This window comes from Patella vulgata, chromosome 5, assembly GCF_932274485.2.
Source record: "Patella vulgata chromosome 5, xgPatVulg1.2, whole genome shotgun sequence".
Taxonomy (NCBI): Eukaryota; Metazoa; Mollusca; class Gastropoda; family Patellidae; genus Patella; species Patella vulgata.
Window position 1 is genome coordinate 52810715 of NC_065883.2, and position 21693 is coordinate 52832407.

Sequence of the window (21693 nt, forward strand, 5' to 3'; positions counted from 1 at the left end):
ACCGGCCCGGGCTCCCGTGTCGGAGCGGACCCTTTTCCTGACCGCGGAGCCCCGACGGGGTTTCCAGGGGTTCTCCACCGTGAAATGAACCCCAAATATGCGATTTGGTGACATATCTGATTATAATCTCTGTCAAATTCGGCCAGCAGACCAGCTATCATCAAATTTTGCCGAGGCCTTAAAATTGAATTTTTTGGGAGTTACGAGCCATCGGCAGACGTTTCTGGCGTATCCCAACAAACAGGGTGCAGGTGACTTAATAATTAGTAAATTTGCGGGCGACAGTGTCGAGTGAATCCGATGAAATTTTCGGATGAAATTCGGAATCCTCATTGCAGGATTCCGAATTCCGGCCCACACTCAGCCCAGAAAGTCTATTATACCAGCCCATTCCAGACTCCAGTGATGGCGTGGCGGCCCGTTAAAGCCACCGGCCACATACTGTACATGATCATCATCGCTCCAATACCCCCCCTCTCCTATAATGTTCAGCAGAAAAGGGTTTTTTAGACGATCGCCCGATCACCCAATCCGCCCCTGTTTGCATGTTATGGAGCCTGAGTGGTTTCTTACCAAGCCCATTCTGCAGTTAACCTACTATAAACATAATAACACGTGAACCACTTGAGAAGTTCTTTTTACGACCCTCAAAGGTTTTGAGTTTTGATTCAAAGCGGCGAGAATATGTATTCACTTGATACACTCACTTCGTTCGTTTGACACCTCCCTTTCTGTTCGGATTAGCTGGTGATTTGGCGATGAACAGTAGCTGCTTAGCTCTATTTATCTCGACGACAACCAGTGTCTGAAATACTGCCAGGCTGCATTTCCGGCAGTCTATTTCTTTCTCAAAATATCATGGCGAAAATATTCATTCACTTTGATTCACTCACTCCGTTCGTTTGACACTTTCCTCTCTGGGGTCGGATAAACTAGTGATCGGACGACAGACGGTATCTGATCAGCTCTATTTATCTCGACAATCAGTGCCTGAATACTGTCAGACAGCATTTCCGGCAGTCTATTTTTCAAAATTTTCTTGGGGAGGTCCCAACTACCCCCCGTAAGGACTCACTACTTTGGCGCCCATGAGGGAAGTCTGTTCGTTTGACACTTTGTTCTCTGGTCGGATAAACTAGTGATCAGGCGACGGATGGTATCTGGTCAGCTCTATTTACCTCCACGATCGGTGCCTGAATGAATACTGTCAGACAGCATTTCCGGCAGTCTATTTTTCAAAATTTTCTGGAGGAGGTCCCCCATACACTCCTACTTTTGCGCTCGTGAATGGCCTTCGTCGAGGTTCGCAAGTCCGTTCGTTTGACACTTTATCTCAATAATTAGTGCCTGAAATACTACCAGGCTGTATTTCCGGCAGCCTGTTTTTCAAAAATTTCTGGGGGAGGGCCCCTACCCCTAGTTGAAGCTTGTGCCTTTGCCCCCTTAATCTTGGACTTTGCCCCAGCTCTGCCCCTTCAACCACTGGCGGCAGTGAGGAATCGTGGTCATGAGAGGACAAACCCTTGACGTTGATGTTGCTGACTAACAGTGAAATTATGGGCTCTTGAACATTTTGAAACCATATTACTGATGACATTGGATTAAACAGGCGCAAAGACTGCCATTCAAATTGGACTGCTCACGTATTTACCAAACACAGCTGATCAGAAAATACAATAAATGTTTTTAAAAACTGGATGTAAATAAATAAATAAAAAATATGCACATTAAAAAAATAAACTACTTTTTACTTTGTTTGATAAATCATTAGCTATCTGTCTGCTCATTCTCAAGGGTTTCAGATATATAAATAAGTATATATCAACTATACATTTTTATACATACATATAATAATATATTAACATGAAAATGGATTATAAATAATATCAGGTAAAATAGAACAAAAGATTTTATGAATATATAATACATAATATGACATTAATTTACTGTCTTCCCGGTATAATCTGACAATAATACAAAACAGAAGTAATGAAATGAAATGAATGTCCATAGATCAATCATGTAATCTGGCTAACTATTGTTGGGTTTATAATACATAGATAGGGTATTGTAATCTATAACTATCAATCTTATTACCTAACTAGCAGGATACCCGGCTTCGCTCGGGGGTCATAACCCCGAAACCGGAAGTGGTAGACTAACGCCACCTGGCCTATGTTACTCCCCGGTCCGAGCTACCCCTATACCCCAAATTTCAGACTCGGGGCAGACCTAGTGTAACCGCGAACAGACAGACAAACAGACAAACGACAGTCACAAATATTAGTATAGATAGATAAACTGATAATAATAATATAAAGTAGAGGGTTTAAAATCGCTTTACAGTATCGAAATCGAAGTAAATGATATAAAGTATAATTTAACTTTAATTAAATCTAAGATGATTTTTAATACAGATTCATCCAATACACACCTCACTGCAAGGGACATATATCTGATTAAAATACAGAAGTAACGTCATCCTTTGATGTTGGCGTACATGTGGCAATGTGGCAAGCGTACATTATTTATACTAGTTGAAATATTGGACCCGTGTGACATATTTCATTGCAATGCACGTGCTGGATAGTGTCTGTATTTAAGTTGTTTAATGGTCTCGTGCAAGACATTGCATAATATATAGATATAGCACTCATGCTGGACGCACTCCTGCAATATCAATATATTACTTAATATCTCGCACTCGACCATTAAACTACACTTAATCATCATTATTAATTATAAATCATTTGGGATTATTAGATTTAGAAAATCAGCATATAAATGATTTGATGCCAGATTTTCCCTATTTGATCAAAATCAAATAAAAAAATTAACATTTTTTATTTAAAATCTAAAAATGATTTTGTCAAAATATTAATCACTTCAGGTTTCAAGATACTTTTCACCAAATGCTTAGTCAAGTCTGTTTCACTCTTTAAACAAAGATCAGCCTTTATTTCTTGTTGCTCATTCCCTGGGAGTTTCACTTGAGAATAACCTATAAATTCTAAATATTCCTTAAAACTATATGACTGAACCTGTTTAATATTCACAGAATTATTTGTTGTTTCAGAAGAATCAGTATTTTTTAAATACTCGGAGGACATCTTTGGTCTTTTTCTGTTTAAATCCAAAGACTCTGACATGTTATCTGATGATGGAGTGACCTGAAGAGATTTGAATTTATCACAGAAAAGTTTGAAATTATCCATTTCTTGATTACCATGTGTTGTGGATAGTTTGAGATCTGTTACAGCTTTATGTAAATAACCAATATTTACAGGACAATTTTTCACCTCCTACAAAAAGGAATTACTGAATGATATTACAACAAATTTTATTGTGCACAACAGAGATAGCAGGTGGCTTTAAAAGGGCATGTGATGTATTAACCAGTAGTTGTCAGGCAAGATATGCCCACATTTTACAAGCAGGGGCGTGCTGGCCCCAAAGGGGCCCGGGAGGATGGGCCCCTTTGGTGCCCGTCGGACGCCGAAGTCGACCCCCCCGCCGAAGGTGTGCCGCTGGTAGGGGGGCCTGGGAGGGTTCTCCCCCCAGAAAATTTTTGAAATTTGACAACGGGAAACACGTTTTGCAAGCACTTCTGGGAGAAATCTAGGTATCATATTTTCCAAATTTATGCTGCTATTTTGACTACAAGACATACTACTGTACTACACAAGACACTCATGACAGGTCTGCTTAATATAATGCTAATACAATGTATTTCTATCCAAATAATAAATTGCATCTTATACATATCGAGGCATGAATACATGTATCAAAGACCATTTCACCTTAAGATGACAGACATTTGCACGTCAGCATAATATATTTTACTAATCATTGTGTATGTATGATTTTTCGCGTGCGCACTCTCAATTTTTTGAGGGGATTCCGCGTGAAAATTAGAGCTCTCAGGGGGGCCCACTTATACGGGTGGACTTGTTGTTTAATGGGGGCCTGGGAGGACACCGTCCTCCTAAACTCCGTCATAGTCCAGATTTTTTTCCGTATGCAAATGACATACGTCGTACATCCCATATAAGGTATATGTTCTACTATGCAAGGTTCTATTATGCATTTGTCTATTATGCAAAATGCAGAGTGCAGAAGTGTAATGTGCAAAATAACTATTCTACTGTATTATTGAAAAGTGTATTCTGTATTTTAACACCGTGACATTGGTATTGTTGACCAATGGAAATTGTAAATTGTAAAACTAAAATACGTATTTTGAACTACTGACATTTTGCAGTTTGCACCGTGAACAATGAAATAATATTGGCAACGTTATCCTTCCATACACAACCTTGGTATGACATACTTTTACACTATTTGCATATAAGGAGCCAGCATTTTGTCAGGCAGTTTTGGTCTGTTTTTCACGAAATTTGAACTCAACCATCATTAGGGTGTAACAGTGATAAATTTCAAAGTTTTTTAAAATTGGATAAGAATTGTGACTTCTAGAGAGTCCACAAGCTAAAAATGTGACTTTTTCTACAAACAGGGACAAAATCCTGGAAGTTACGGTCCGATATGTGCAAGTATCAAAAGGAACCACGATCTTTGGATTATAAACATACATTTCAAGTTTCATCAAAATCGGGTATATATTGTGACTCCTAGAGTGTCCACAACCTTGATATACCATACTTTTACACTATTTGCATACAAGGAGCGGCCATTTTGTCTTGCAGTTTCGGTCAGAATTTTACAAAATTCGAACTCAACCTTCATTGATGTGTAACGGTGTTATATTTAAACGGTTTTTAAAATTGAATACAAATTGTGACTTCTAGCTGGTCCACAAGCTAAAACTGTGATTTTTCGAAAATCAGGGGCCATAATTCAGGAAATTACGTTCGGATATGGGCGATTATTGAAAGGAACAATGATTTTTGTGATATAAATATAAATGTAAAATTTCGTCAATATCGGATAAAAATTGTGGCCTGTAGAGGGTCCACCCACAACCTTGATATCCCATATTTTTACACTATTTGCGTATGAGTTGCGGCCATTTAGTCAGGCAGTTTTGGTCCGATTTTTCACGAAATTCAAACTCAACTGACATTACGGTGTAATGGTGATATATTCAAACGTTTTTTTAAATCGGATAAAAATGTGATTTTTCTTACAATCAGGGGCCATAATTCAGGAAGTTACGATATGATATGTGTGGCGTGCAAATATCGAAAGGAACCAAGATCTTTGGGTTCTAAACACAAATTTCAAGTTTCAACAAAATCGGATGAAAATTGTGACCTCTAGAGTGTCCACAAGCTAAAAACATGATTTTTGGTACAATCAGGGGCCATAATCCATAAAGTTATGGTCCGATACATGCCAATATCAAAAGGAACTGAGAACTTTGGATTATAGACCTTTATTTCAAGTTTCGTCAAAATGAGATAAAAATTGTGACCTGTAGAGTGTCCACTAACAAATTGTGGATGGATGGACAGGGGCAACGGCATAATAAGTCCACATGAAAATGTGGACGTATAAAAATAAAATTGTCCATTTTATTGGATATCTAAATTAGTTTGTTTGATAACAATCTAACTCCACTGAAAATTTTAAATCTACAGATAAAGCCAATTTTAATATATAACCAAATTTGTGTTCCCATATGGAAATGGCAAGCACAATTTAAATTAAATTAGTAAACAAGCTGACTTCCACTCAATCTATTGCCGCCTGACACAACATCAGATCAATCCCATTCTGTACTTTATTTATCACCCAAATCAGTTTAGCTCCCTTAAATTACATTTATTTCATATATACAATAGCACTTTTCTTTTTTTCAAATAAATCAGTTCTTGACTGACTGTAGTGACTGAGTATATTGTTGAAATAAGATATTTCAGCCTACAACCCATTTTACTTGAATTAAGTTTAAACTCATTTTCAACAAACCAACAGTGAGTCTGATGTCCCCCGCCAAAATCCCAAAATAAATATATGACACATATTGATTAATTGCACAGTTATCTTTTTCAAACGTATTGAGCAATCAAACTGATTATCTATACCAATGAAACTGCTGCTTAGCTCTGCTTGGCTTTAGTGGGAAATGTTAATCATTGAACTCAGTCACCTAATGAAAATCTACATCAAGTTTAAACATTCTACCTCAATTAAAAGCAGAGTTGTTATGTTCCAAAGTTTTGACCAATAAAATTGCTTATTGCTGCTTACCCTCAGCAGAAAATGCTCATTTTCGAACTAAGTCAAGGTACTGATGTAATGAAACTATACACCAAGTTTCATAACTCTCCATTAATTAGAACTATAGTTATTGTGTCCAAAAGCATCAACCAATCAAATTGCTTATCTTTGCTTACCCTAAGCAAAAAATTATCTTCTTCGAACTCCATCAAGGCATTCACCTAATAAATGCCTACACCAAGTTTGAACATTCTACCTCAATTAGGAGAGTTTTTGTGTTGCAAGGTCGCAACCAATCAAATTGCTTATTGCTCTGCTTACCCTGAGCAGAAAATGCTCATTATCGAACTCAGTCAAGGTATTAATGTAATGAAACTATAGAGCAAGTTTCATCACTCTCACTGAGGCTCACTTAATTAGAACTAAAGTTATCATGTCCCAAAGCATCAACCAAACAAATTGCTTATCTCTGCTTATACCCTAAGCAGAAAATGATCATCTTTGAACTCCATCAAGGCATTCACCTAATGAATGCCTACACCAGGTTTGAACATTCTACCTCAATTAGAAGGAGAGTTAGTGTGTTCCAAAGTCTCAACCAATCAAATTGCTTATCGCTCTGCTTACCCTAAACAGAAAATGCTCATTATTGAACTTAGTCAAGGTATTGATGTCATGACACTATACACCAAGTTTCATCACTCTCACTTAATTAGAACTAAAGTTATTGTGTCCCAAAGCATCAACCAATCAAATTGCTTATCTTTGCTTACCCTAAGCAGAAAATGCTCTTCTTTATACTCCATCAAGGCATTCACCTAATAAACACCTACACCAAGTTTGAACATTCTAGCTCAATTAGAAGGAGAGTTATTATGTCCCAAACAGATAGACGCACACACCCATTTTAATAATCTCCTGCTTTCTTGGAGGTTCTCAAGTATCAAAATGTAATTTCAATGTACTGGTAGTGGTAGTTAAATATATGCTTGTACGAGGTAAGTATGGAATGGCCTAAAGAGTAATAGTCTTATGCTATGGGCATAAAACATACATTTAGTGCACCAGATGGATAGACAACAGACAGCTACGACATAAGCCCTGACAGTTTCTGAGTACCAAAATTCAATCTTAATGTCAAGATAAATTCAAAGCTGTCTACAACACAATGTAACCAGCGGCTGCCAGGCAGGATACGCCCACATTTTCGAGAGATGGATAGAGAACAAGCTAACAAGAAAGTGATATCGAAAGGAACCGAGATCTCTGGGTTATAAACTTACATTTCAAGTTTCAACAAAATCGGATAAAAATTGTGACCTCTATAGGGTCCACAACCCACAACTCATTAGTCCTTAGGGTCTAACGGTGATATAATAATACAATTTTTTTTAAATCGGATAAAATTTATGACCTCTATGGGCTCCACAAGCTAAAATCGTGATTTTTCGTACAATCAGGGGCCATTATTCAGGAAGTTACGTTCCGATATGCGCGAATATCAAAAGACACCGAGATCTTTGGGTTATAAACTTACATTTCAAGTTTCAACAAAATCGGATAAAAATTGTGACCTCTATAGGGTCCACAACCTTGATATACCATATTTTTACGCTATTTGAGAACGAAAGGCGGCCATTTTGTCTCTCAGTTTTAGGCCGATTTTCACGAAATTCGAACTCAGTTGTCCTTAGGGTCTAACGGTGATATTATAATACGTTTTTCTAAATCGGATAAAAATTATGACCTTTATAGGCTCCACAAGCTAAAATCGCGATTTTTCGTACAATCAGGGGCCATAATTCAGGAAGTTACGTACCGATATGTGCGAATATTGAAAGGAACCGAGATCTTTGGGTTATAAACTTACATTTCAAGTTTCATCAAAATAGGATTAAAATTGTGACCTCTATAGGGTCCACAAGCTTGATATACCATATTTTTAAGCTATTTGAGAGCGGATGGCGGCCATTTTGTCTGTCAGTTTTGGGCCGATTTTCACAAAATTTGAACTCAGTTGTCCTTAGGGTTTAACGGTAATATAATAATATGTCTTTTTAAATCGGATAAAAATTCTGACCTCTATGGGCTCCACAATCTAAAATCGTGATTTTTCGTACAATCAGGGGCCATAATTCTGGAAGTTACGGTCCGATATGCACGAATATCGAAAGGAACCGAGATCTTTGGGTTTTAAACTTACATTTCAAGTTTCAACAAAATCGGATAAAAATTGTGACCTCTATAGGGTCCACAACCTTGATATACCATATTTTTACTCTATTTGAGAACGAACGGCGGCCATTTTGTCTGTCAATTTTGGGCCGATTTTTATGAAATTTGAACTCATTCATCCTTAGGGTGTAACGGTGATATAATAATACGGTTTTTTAAATCGGATAAAAATTATTACCTCTATAGGGTCCACAAGCTAAAAACATGATTTTTCGTACAATCAGGGGCCATAATTCAGGAAGTTACGGTCCAATATTCGCGAATATCGAAAGGAACTGAGATCTTTGGGTTATAAACTTACATTTCAAGTTTCAACAAAATCGGATAAAAATTGTGACCTCTATAGGGTCCACAACCTTGATATACCACATTTTTACCCTATTTGAGAACGAACGGCGGCCATTTTGTCTGTCAATTTTGGGCCGTTTTCACGAAATTCGAACTCGGCCATCCTTAGGGTGTAACGGTGATATAATAATACGGTTTTTTAAATTGTATAAAAATTATGACCTCTATAGGGTCCACAAGCTAAAAACGTGATTTTTTGTACAATCAGGGGCCATAATTCAGGAAGTTACAGTCCGATATGCGCGAATATCGAAAGGAACCGAGATCTTTGGGTTATCAACTTATATTTCAAGTTTCAACAAAATCGGATAAAAATTGTGACCTCTATAGTGTCCACAAGCTAAAAACGTGATTTTTCGTACAAACAGGGGGCCATAATCCATGAAGTTTCGATCCGATACATGCCAATATCGAAAGCAGCCGATATATTTTTGAGATAAACCTATATTTCAAGTTTCGTCAAAATCGGATAAGAATTGTGACCTGTAGAGTGTCCACAAACAATTGTGGACGGACGTCCAGACGTCCAGACGTCCGGACAGACAGGGGCGACGGCATAATACGTCCACATGAAAATGTGGGCGTATAAAAATTGTGACCCCTATAGGGTCCACAACCTTGATATACCATATTCTTACGATATTTGGGAACGAACGGCGGCCATTTTGTCTGTCAATTTTGGGCCAATTTTCACAAAATTCAACCTCAGTCATCCTTAGGGTGTAACGGTGATATAATAGTACGTTTTTTTAAATCAGATAAAAATTATGACTTCTATAGGGTCCACAAGCTAAAAACGTCATTTTTCGTACAATCAGGGGCCATAATTCAGGAAGTTACTTTCCGATATGCGCAAATATCGAAAGGAACTAAGATCTTTGGGTTATAAACTTATATTTCAAGTTTCAACAAAATCGGATAAAAATTGTGACCTCTATAGGGTCCACAAGCTAAAAACGTGATTTTTCGTACAAACAGGGGCCATAATCCATGAAGTTTCGATCCGATACATGCCAATATCGAAAGCAGCCGAGATCTTTTGGGGATAAACCTATATTTCAAGTTTCGTTGAAATCGGATAAGAATTGTGACCTGTAGAGAGTCCACAAACAATTGTGGACGGACGGACGGACAGGGGCGACGGCATAATACGGCCACATGAAAATGTGGGCGTATAAAAATATGTAATTAAGTAAATGGTACCTCATTGGGATTGATCCAGTGTTGTGTATCAAAACATTCCTGGAAGTCTGAAACTAAACTTGATATTAACACTCTTGTAATGGCTTCTTTTACTCTTGTTTCATTATCATCTTTCTGTAAATAAACATATTATAAACAAGCCAACAGTAAGACTGATGTACCCCGTAGCAATCCCAAAATATTAATTAATTGCACATTTATCTTTTGAAAAGTATCTAGCAATCATACTGATTATCTATACTTAATCTAAGCAAAAAATATTCATGATCGAACTCAGTCAAGGTTTTGAAGTACCTGGTAGTGAAACTATACACTAAGTTTCATCACTCTCCATCAGTTAGAATCAAAGTTATCTTGACCAAAAGCATTGATCAATGAAATTGCTGCTTAGCTCTGCTTATTTTTAGAGGAAAATGTACACCAAGTTTGAACATTCTTCCTCAATTAAAAGCAGAATTGTTACGTTTCAGATCTTGACCGATCAAATTGCTTATCACCACTTCGCCTAAGCAGAAAATTATCATCATCAAACTTAGTCAATGTATTGATATTACATAAGAAATGGAATGGCCCGAGAAATCCCTGTCTGGCCATTGCTGGATTAGCTTCTGATACTTGTGCTTTTGAGGGAGTGTGTCTATTCTTCCCGTTCAATCAAATCTATCCAAAAGCACCGCAACATGACAGCCCTTCGTTTAATCAGGGGTCTTCCCTAAAACTTTGGACAGTGATTTAAGGTATTAAAAACAATATTGTTTACATTATATCCACAGAGTAAAAATCATGTTGACAGTTGATAGCCTTGTTTGTCACACAATTAGTTTTTCTGCAATATTCTGCTATGCACTGGTTAATTGGGCATAATAAAATCGTGAGTCCTGACGTAACGTTATGTAAACATATTTGGTCCAATTTGGAGCTCTGTTTGGTATTGTTACGCAATTAACTATTGGTTGTTAATCGGACTATTGACCAGTCATAATTTAGAACAAGAATTTGCTTTGTTTACAGCAGTGAGTAGAGGGATTAGCTCTAATCAAAGAAACACTGCGAGGAGTATGTAAGAAATGATAACTTACCATTTCTACCCATGTATTAATACTAACTGTTGTATTTAAACATTCAACATAATGCCACCAATGTTTCGGAACATACAAAACTTGACCTGGCTCTAAAGTAACAATATATGGTTGACTTTTCTGAAATAAACCACAAATATTCCTGTCCTTGTCAAAATCATATAGAAGGGGCAGTCCCAGGACACCGTAAATAAAAGTGATTGAATCAAATGTCAAAATGAGACATTTCAAATCCAAGTATTGAGCCATATGAGTGGCTTGACAATAGCAACCATCACTTACCACTATACCTTTAGCATGTATATAGGTGCTTATCCAGCAATTATATAATCCCTTAAAGTGCTATACAATTACTACCCTGATGTTTAGGATACAGGTACAGTATGTTTAACTCCCTTTATCTCAAATCTTATTTAAAACTTAGGAAAAAAAAAGAACATATTCTGCCCAAAAGAGCACACAGCAGTTTTTTTGTGTAATTGCGTATAACACCTAAAGGTGCCCATTTAAAATTACAGCTACATGTAGGTAGATTGGAATGAAGTGTTTTATTCATTGACCTTATACAGCAAGAAATTTGTGCCCATCCCCAAATTTTTCTTCCGAAAAGAAACTTAAGAGGTTCATATAGTTGCATAGAACTAGGACCAAGATTTGCAAAAGTCTTGTATCCCAAACTAAATAGTATTATTTACTAATCAGCGGTTGCCAGGCAAAATATGCCTACATTTTACAAGAGATGGATTGAGAACAAGCTAAAAAAATAAGTGATTTTTCGTAAAGTCAGGGGATAATCCAGGAAGTTATGGTCTGAAATGCACGAATATCTAGAGTGACTGTGATATTTGGGATATAAAGATATATTTTAAGTTTTCATCAAAATCGGATATAAATTGTGACTTCTAGAGAGTCCACAACCTTGGTATTACATACTTTTACACTATTTGCGTATAAGGAGCAGCCATTTCGTCAGGCAGTTTGGGTCAGATTTTTACGAAATTCGAACTCAACTTTTATTGATGTGTAATTGTGTTATATTGAAATGTTTTTTTTAAAATTAAATACAAATTGTAACTTCTTGGGTCCACAAGTTAAAAATGAGATTTTTCGAACGGGCCATAATCCAGGAAGTTACAATCAGATATGTGTGAATTTCAAAAGGAACCAAGATCTTTGTGATATAAACATATATTTCAAGTTTCATCAAAATTGGATCAAAATTGTGGCCTCAACCTTAATATACCATATATTTGCATCATCTGCGTACGAGCGGCAGCCATTTTGTCTGGCAGTTTAGGTCCGATTTTCAAGAAATTTGCTCTCTAAAGATTGTTGCCATTTTGAGTGGTTCAAAACAAAAAAAAGTTTTTGAAAATTGGAATCAAAATGGCAGCTGAATATTTTTTGTTAAATCCAATATGGCAGCCAAATGGTTGAAAATGTTATCGAAAAAGATCTCTGAAAATGGAATATAATATCTGGGGCTACCACCACCATATGTCATTTTTGGTCTATTTTTAAAATGGAGAGAACTATTCATGTTCGGGAAAAATCGGAAGGCCTTGATAATTTCCAGAAGTTTCTGGAAGCAGTCACGAAATTTTTGAATATGCCATTTTTAAAAAATCGATGTGTTCCTTATTTCTATCAAGTTTCAACTTGATACCTCAAATAGTGACAGAGATACGCCATCTTGAATGTCGAGAAAATGATGAAGAAAACTTTTGCAAATCTTTCCCGAATTTCGAAAAAAACGTTAGACAGAGCCCATATGGGATTCGTCCCAAGAATCCAAAAATGAAAAGCTGAAGAAGATCCGTTGAGAAATAACCGAGATATAGGCAATCTGAGATTATTTTTTGTCCCATCCGTAAAACAGTTTCTGTTTGTCAAAAATAACCCAATTTATATTTAATAAATTTAATAAAGGAAAATAACAAGGTTTGAACTCGTAACAATAATAATTCAACAAGTGCTCATGCAAAACACCTTGGTCTAATTATAATTAATGTGGTCAGTGTTTGGTGTATTTCAAAATTATTTACATTTATTTTGCTGCTTAAAGTGATAAATGCTCTTTAAAAGTTCTCTGAAGAAGACAGATTTGAAATACTGGTTTTCCATATAAATCTTATCTGTAACTTTTTTTGCCAAATCAAGACATCAAACTTCATACCCATAAATAAATAGAAGAAAAGAGAACTACCAGTATTTATATTTTGTATAGAGTAACAAATAAAAAGTTTACCTGAAACTCTGTATAATATAGTATATCAGGTTGTTTAATATTAATTTCACTAAATACACTTGATTCTTCATATGGTATTCTAGTTGCATACATATATTTTGTGGCTGATGGTGGAAATAAATACCAGCGTTTGCTGAAAACATGAATTTTCCTCAACAAAATATATTAACATAAATAAATGCTTAAACACAATTTACATACATTTATCGTAGATCTTTGGAACATATACTATGTCTATTTGTCTATAGTTTTCATACAGCTATTTTATGGCATTTACCATGTTGAAAGTTATTGCATAATTTTTGTCACACTTTAATTGCTGGCCTTATCTTCAAAAACATCTAACAAGACCAACTCTAAAGCTGCATGATACGTCAACATTCCTACTTTGATTGATATGGTACTTGTTAAAATGAAGAGTATTAAGATACATCTAACTTTGTAACCAGGGATCATCTTTAGTACAATGATTAAATTAAATGTGGGTGTGGCATTGCCCCCTGGGGGATGGGAATGCATGATAATCAATTTGTGCAACTTTAGTGTACAGTAATCTACATGGCAAGTTTCAAGAATATATGTGAGGAACTGCAGCCCTTACAGTGTTTAAAATCAAAAATTTATCCCAAGGGTGGGCGTGGCACACACCCCTAGAAGGTGCAATTCCTTAGGATAGAGGCAATAAGTGTGACCATTTTCAAGACGATCGGTTAAGAGTTATGGACACAAAATATTAACAAAAAAGTGGGTGTGCCACTGCCCCTGGAGGTTGGATATATTATAGACCAATATAAATAAGCGCAATCCTGTTATTGAAATGACTGATCATGCCAAATTTGAACAAAATCTGTTTCAAGACGATCCGTTAAGAATTGCGGCCTGCAGGCAAAACAGGCCTACACACAACAATACGGATCATCCTTAGGGTATAGGGAACAAGTATGCAAAGTTTCAAGACAATCTGTTAAGAACTGCAGCCTGTAGGTGAAACACAGATACACAGGGCGAGGACATAATACATCCACATTAAGAATGTGGATGTATAAAAATTATTGCTTTAATTTAATCAAATCATAACACCATACTTTTCATTGTCTACAAGCTAAAATAAAACTTTAGCTATATTGGAATAGTCAAAATCAAACATGAATTTGAGAAAGCAATTGTGACGTATTTCTTAATATATTCATCTCCAAAATCTTTGCAAACCGGTTAGAATCCTGCAGCAGAGAAATATATAGAACACACCTGCCATATATCTGTGCTACCAAGTTAAAACCATATGTATCATAGTGACACGGTGTAAACGCTCCTTCTGAACCAATCCAAATGGTACAGTCTTTACCATTACGAGTACATAAACCAAAACTATCCCAGCTTACTGACTTTACATATAAAACAAAATATACAATTATAAATTGTTCAACCAGCGGTTGCCACGTATGAAGCGTGCACATTTTGCAAGAGATGGATAGAAAACAAGCTAAAGAAAAATGTGACTTTTTGTACAATCAGGGGCCATAATCCAGGAAGTTAGGGTCCAATATGCAAGAATATCGAAAGGAACCAAGATCTTTTGGATATAAACATAAATTTTATTTTCATCAAGATCAGATAAAAATTATGACTTCTAGATGGTCCATGACCTTGGTATTACATACTTTTACAATATATGCCATTTTTTCGAGCAGTTTCAGTCCGATTTTCACGAAATTCGAAATAAATCATCATTAAGGTGTAACGGTGATATATTCAAATGTTTTTTTAAATCAGATAGAAATTGTGTCCTCTAGTGGGACCAGAAGCTAAAAACACGATTTTTCGTACAATCAGGGGCCATAATCCAGGAAGTTACGATCTGATATGCACGCATATCGAAAGGAGCCAAGATCTTCGGGTTATAAACATACATTTGCAGTTTCATCAAAATCGGATGAAAACTGACCTCTAGAGTGTCCACAAGCTAAAAATGTGATTTTTCGTACAATCAGGGGCCATAATCCATGAAGTTACAGTACGATACATATTAATTCTGAAAGAAACCAAGATCTTTGGGAGATAGACTTATATTTTAAGTTTTGTCAAAATCAGATAAAAATTATGACCTGTAGAGTGTTCACAAACAGTTCACAAACAAATTGTCGACGGACGGACTGACAGGTACATCCAGACGGACTGGGACAACGACAGTATACGTCCACATGAAAATGTGGGTGTATAAAAATGCATGATTTACATCAATGATATTCTTAACTGCCCAGGTGTCAAAATAGGGAAAACATGCCTTATTTATTTCGATTATTCATTACTGAACTGTATAAATTTTTTTTACAAAATTATGGATTACAATTTGGACAAAAATGCTCTTACTAATCACAGACAGTGTATTTTTGTTAATTTCACTCATCCATAATTTTGTCGATTTTTCATGAAATCATTTAAATTTTGGATATGAAATGCTTTGATCATCATTAATTATAAATTAATATGATGTAAAATACCTCCAATAAATCAGGACTGTCTTCAAATAAATCAGGCATATATTTATAATCTACATAACAAAAGAACTTTTCCTTGTCAATTTCTGCTAAAGAGTTAGATTCTTTTACGTTTCCTTCACACCAGTCAATAAAATCTCTTAATGTTACATTTAAATATAAACAATCAGTTTCAAACACTGTATCTGTAAAATTCATAACAAATAAGATACACTAATTCCATATATGAAAAGGAAAACAACAGGTAGTTAATATGTAAAACAATTTCAGAATCTGTCCACCACTTTTTTCTCTACTATATTGCTTATCTGAACTCTTATATTTGTTCACTTCGCACACACATTAAACACACATTATGCAAGAGCTAAATTTGTCTATTACAGGTCTTTCTTTAGGCCTGAAATGTTATCTAAATTATTAATTAGACATTAATTAACTTATCCAGAACATAATCAACTGCGATCTTTAGTGGATTATGAGCCGATTTAATGTCTAATTAATAATTTAGATAACATTTCAGGCCTAAAGAAAGACCTGCAATAGACAGATTTAGCTCTTGCATAATGTATGTTTAATACAGGTGGTGGAGGTATTTATAATAAAAACTAACATTTATGAGGAATATTTTGAGAGAGCCAGAAATGATGGTCTAATGTCCACCAACAAAAAATGGTCATTTCAGGACTAACATATGGTACAATATTTTTTCAATAATTTGCTTGCATGTTGGGCTCTTTAGCAGTGGGAGGCAGCTGGGGGACACTGAGAAAACCAAGAAGGTTGGTCAGACGACCCTACTCCTTGTCACATACAAGCTTGGGCTCAAAATCATTACTTGATTCAGTGAAAGACCTTGTGATCTACAGTGCACGAGTTAGATCACTGACTGACCCCCAAAACCCCCAAAGAGGAACATTTTACTTTACCAATGAGAACCTCCAGAAAAGACCAATACCACACCAGAAGTTACAGTTCATTGCTTGGGGAAATCTATACTTTATTTAGAAGTTATAATATACACCCGCTCAAAAATTAAGCACCACCAACTTCAATAATAAATTTTGAAGCGAAAATTCAACATAGAAGAAAACGGTCAATGATGTTTAAAACTAGGTTACGTTATAGAGCGGTAACATGCAAAAACAACTTTGCATGACATGCACGTGCCCGATGAAAGTCACTGTAGCAAGGTGACCATACAACTGTAAAAATCGAAGTTTAGTCCTGTCATTGCTAAAAGGTTTCAGAGGCGTAAAGCGATTGAAAAACGCATTGGACCTATGCCTCGACGGCGTATTAATAACAATGAGAGGTGGCAAATCATCGGAATGCGAAATGCTGGCATGTCATGTAGGGAAATTGGACGGCAACATAACATAAACCACAGCGTCATCAGTCGTCCTGTAAGGAAGCACAGAGCTACGGGGGAAGTCAAAGATCGTCAACGAAGTGGAAGACCACGAAAAAACACACCTCGTGATGACCGACTCCTTGTAAGACATGCCAGACAGGACCCGAGATCGACAAGTCGGAGTCTCAGAGACAGGTGGCTAATCAACACCCGATTGTCTCTTAGTACGGTGAAACCACGACTAAAAGCAGGTGGACTGGCAGCACATAGACTTATCAGACGTCCTCTCCTTACTCAGAGACATATCCAAGAACGATTACAGTGGTGCAACGCAAGGAGTGGTTGGAACATCCGGTCTTGGAGATGTGTCCATTGGTCGGAGGAAAGTCGGTTTCTGTTACATGTAACTGACGGGGGATTCCGGATTTGGCGTCCACGAGGCACTGCTTACCAACAGCATAACATCCAGCCACAGATTCCATTCGGTGGTGGTTCTGTTATGGTCTGGGGATGCTGTTCATATGACTGCAAACTGGAGCTGATTCAAGTTCAAGGCAACCTCAATGGCGACAGATATCAAAATCAAATCCTCCAAAGGGAAATTGTGCCCCATTTCGACAACCACGCGTTGGCGAGTCGACCAATCTTTATGGACCATAATGCCCGGCCCCACCGAGCCAATGTGGTGAGGGAATATCTTCGACGTAACGCCATTGACACTCTCCCTTGGCCAGCAAGAAGCCCTGACCTCAATCCGTTTGAACATTTATGGGACATTTTGGATCGCAGGGTGCGAGCACGGGTCCCTGGTGTACAAAATCTTTCTGAACTTACACAGGCTCTTCGAGAGGAATGGAATAATATTCCACAAAATCAAATCAGACGACTCATTTCCAGCATGAGGAGGCGTGTGGAAAATTGCATCGGTGTCAGAGGAGGTTACACCCGATATTAACTGCAATTTGGGTGAAGTAAGAGAGACAATTAACAAGTTATTTCAAGACCTTTCGGATGAAAAACAGTTGACCGGTTTCTGTGGACAGGGATACTTTATTGGCTATCAAATTTGCTGAAATATTCATGTATTGAAATATTGTTCATTAAACATTTCTTTCTCAATTTATGTAGTCATTTATCATGTGTAATACAAGTTTGCTGTCATACAAACACAGAGATGGCATATTCAAGGAAAGTTTTGCAGCAGTTATTGATACACAGTGGGGGTTAGTTCAATCATATCAAAAAAATCTGGTGGTGCTTAATTTTTGAGCGGGTGTATATAAACCGGAGTATGTTGCTGCTCTGGCAACATTTTCAAATGGAAAAAGTAATATCAATATTGATGATTCATTGATTTCATGAACCAACTAACTGGTGGGGATATTATGACATACATGTATAAACTTCAAGTCGGGCATTTCATTTTTACCTTCAGGATTTTTTGGACCAATTTTACATTTCATCATCTTGTTGTTGAGAAGATCTGTTAACACTTGTGGAGTCCATTCAATAGCTGGGCAATTCAAGTTGTTGTTAAATATCAGAGGTCCATTACATTGTGAAATAAAATCTTTAAAATCCATGGTCCTCGTCAAATAGTTGTTTGCTTTAGACAAATTTAAAACATCCGTCTTCTAATTAAGATTTCAAGTAGCTAAGTCTCTAATTCAATATCATCCAAAATCTTCGACATTGAGCACACGATTTATTTGTCGCTTTAAATCAACATTGATGTTGTGATCTTACCAGGAAAAAATGGCCTTCTGATATCCAATATTTAAAACAAAATAAACATTTTACAATTGGTACACGAATCGTGTACCATAATGCGTTTCAGCGCTATTTGTAATAAGGGACTCGAAAAACGAGGCTAGGCATATTCCACAAGTCATGTCAAACGGTGACGCTATACTCTTATCTGGAGAGCATGCCCAATAAATACTATCGGCATAGACTGGAAAAACCAGATGCCAGAGATTGAAATTCGATTGAGAATACTGGCGTATTTCGCCGAACCTAACTGATTAGAAATTACAGTAAAAACATAAACGATTGAATGTAAATCAATTTATATACATTCATATTACATTATTGTATGCGTTGCGACCCATTTGTGTCAATTTCTAGGTCCCAAATATTAGCGACTTAGCTCCTTTAACAGTTTCACATTTACTGCAAACAAAAATTATATAAATCATTACTATTGACCATATTTACTTAAAATGTATATTTTACTTGAAAAAGGTATGATTATTGGGTCATTTCAAGTAAAATATACATTTTAAGTATGATTATTAAGTTTGTAAGAGAGACAATCAGATAATTTCAGTACTAACAGGTATATTTTTACTTCAATAATTCACTTATGCAGGGTTTATTTTGATAGTGGTACCTGGAGAAATTACATGTAGCCTAACTATATAGAAGTAGGCCTATAGGCCAGCGGCATGGTCTGGACAAAATTTCCCTCACAGCACAACAGTGTATACCGTCTTTATATTATACTCTTCAAAAAAAGTAGGGGATATTCAGAAACAATACAAAACTGCGGTAATGCACTGCTATTTTTATTAGAGGTAACCAGTGTATGTTAATAATAGGCCAACTGCCTACACATGAACATAAACAGTTCATATGGGCGACTTAACTGACGGCCCCATTTCACTCGCAAAGAGATACAGTGTCAAAAGTAAAAATGACGTTTTTGATTTCTGTCTTAATAATGAGTAATTGCTCCCACAATCCTCAGATATTCAGCAATTCGTTGTGGCATGCTCCTAATCAACCGTCCAATAACGATTTGGGGCAATCTGACCCACTCCTCTTGCAGTGCCACGGCCAATTCTTGCAGTGTTGTCGGTTGACGTTGACGTCGACGAACACGTCTCCCGATCATGTCAGGACTCATGGCTGGCCAAGGCATATGGACAATATGGTGACGCTGGAGGTAGTCATTCACGACACAAGTGCGGTGGGCACGAGCATTATCATCTTGAAAGATGAAACGTCAACCTGCACGTTGAGCAAAGGGCAGAACTATCGGTGCCAGGATGTGGTCACGGTAGTACACACAAGTGACCCTTCCTTGAACAATATGCAAGTCCGTTCTGCCAGTCATGGTGATTCCTCCCCACACCATAACAGACCAATGCCCGAATCTCTCATGCTGTCTGACAATAACGTTAGCAGGACGCTAACTTACACACCTCTAAACGTGAGCACGCCTATTGGGGAAATCCAGAGTAAATCTTGACTCATCTGAGAACATTACACGCACTCATCGACGATTATCCCAATTTCTACACTGCCTACACCATTGACGCCTGTTTTCCATGTGTTGGCGAGTAAATGGAGGCACAACACGCGGTCGTCGCGCATGCATATGGGCTGCATGTAGCCGATTTCTAATCGTTTGGGGTGTAACTCGAATTTCTGTAACTTGGTACAAGTTTACAGAAAGCTGATTGGCCGTTAGTTCTCGATTTCGCAGGACCTGTGTACGAAGGTATCGATCCAGGGCTTGTGTAAATGCTATAGGATGACCTGAACGAGGTCTATCATCGGCATTGTGTGTTTGTTGGTACCGGTTCCACAGTCTGCTGATCACAGACTGTGACACATTAAGCATGTTGGCTACTGCTCGCTGTGTAGAACCCATTTGAAGCATGCCAATTATAGCACGTAGACGTTCATCATGTTGAAGACGTCTCATTGCAAATTAAACGTAACATACTAAAGCAAAGATACGCTAGTGTAATGCAAGAACCGATAGGAAAGCAAACATGGATAGGATAAACCAACACACGGAAGTTTTCATCAACCCTTCCTTGAAGTGTCAAATTTGATAATGAACCCCTCCCACGTGTATGGCGCTGTTGCGTGTCGCATGTGCAGCTCAGTGGTTCTATTCCACAGGGGCGATAAGTTCTTCATCTGTGATTTGTGAACATTGGCCCTACTCTTAAAGCATATGACCATATGTCAAGTGTCCATGACTAGGCTATTTATCATATCACAACCTGCATAGGTATTTGCATTTCAATATCCCATACTTTTTTGGAAGAGTATATGATCATTTCAACTGATTTGACTATTCATGAGTCAGGAGATCATATTTGATCCCTTGTCTGTCAGGTGAGGTAAGGTTTATCATTTATATTATGCTTCATTTTAGTTGGGTGTTGCAGAATACTTTTAAAAGTAGGGACCAAAAATATGACACATTTTGCTGTGATGCTCAAGACGGCGTGTCTCGCGAAGAGGTGTACCTTTTCTGGGTAAAAGGTCAATTAAACATAGCCTAGTCTTGGACCTGCTGCCTCTTTTCTACTTTTTGTGGATTCGAGACGAAACTCATGAGACATTAAAATAAATAGAGTAGTCTCCCTTTAACCATTCCAACAGAGGTCTGCTAAGAGTTGTACCTGCAGATTTTGTCAGTCTCGAGATGTAAACAGGCAGCTAACCCTAATCCTAACCCTGGACCAAGCCTAACCCTAGCGCACAATCCACATTATATATGACGTCACATGCGCAGGACCGTCTCCG

At 37.1% G+C, this 21693-nt stretch overlaps 1 protein-coding gene across 7 annotated transcripts; it reads right to left on the reverse strand.

Moving 5' to 3' along the window:
* Window positions 1–1727: 1727 nt before the first annotated feature.
* On the reverse strand, window positions 1728–21690 carry LOC126820864 (HSPB1-associated protein 1). 7 transcript variants are annotated; one of them, XM_050548996.2, is made up of 9 exons: window positions 21414–21542; window positions 19233–19317; window positions 18575–18905; window positions 15798–15979; window positions 14545–14681; window positions 13297–13429; window positions 11049–11168; window positions 9970–10083; window positions 1728–3302 (listed from the first exon to the last, which is right to left on the reverse strand). In XM_050548996.2, exons 3-9 carry the CDS (start codon window positions 18726–18728, stop codon window positions 2844–2846), a joined length of 1299 nt encoding a protein of 432 aa, XP_050404953.1. In that variant the 5' UTR covers window positions 18729–18905; window positions 19233–19317; window positions 21414–21542; the 3' UTR covers window positions 1728–2843. The 7 variants fall into 7 exon arrangements, with proteins under 7 accessions (XP_050404953.1, XP_050404956.1, XP_050404952.1 ...); XM_050548999.2 differs by lacking the exons at window positions 19233–19317; window positions 21414–21542 and adding an exon at window positions 21570–21690 and having other exon boundaries at window positions 18575–18751; XM_050548995.2 differs by lacking the exons at window positions 19233–19317; window positions 21414–21542 and adding an exon at window positions 21570–21690 and having other exon boundaries at window positions 18575–18908.
* Window positions 21691–21693: the final 3 nt, after the last annotated feature.

Bases quoted from the DNA above. Each gene is read 5' to 3' on its own strand.
- LOC126820864 (XM_050548999.2), bottom strand. From the start codon at position 18,728: ATGGATTTTAAAGATTTTATTTCACAATGTAATGGACCTCTGATATTT. The intron at 14,682-15,797 runs GTATTTTACATC...TTATATGTAAAG, and splicing joins ACAGTCCTGATTTATTGGAG to TCAGTAAGCTGGGATAGTTT. The intron at 11,169-13,296 runs GTAAACTTTTTA...GGTTTATTTCAG, and splicing joins TATATTATACAGAGTTTCAG to AAAAGTCAACCATATATTGT.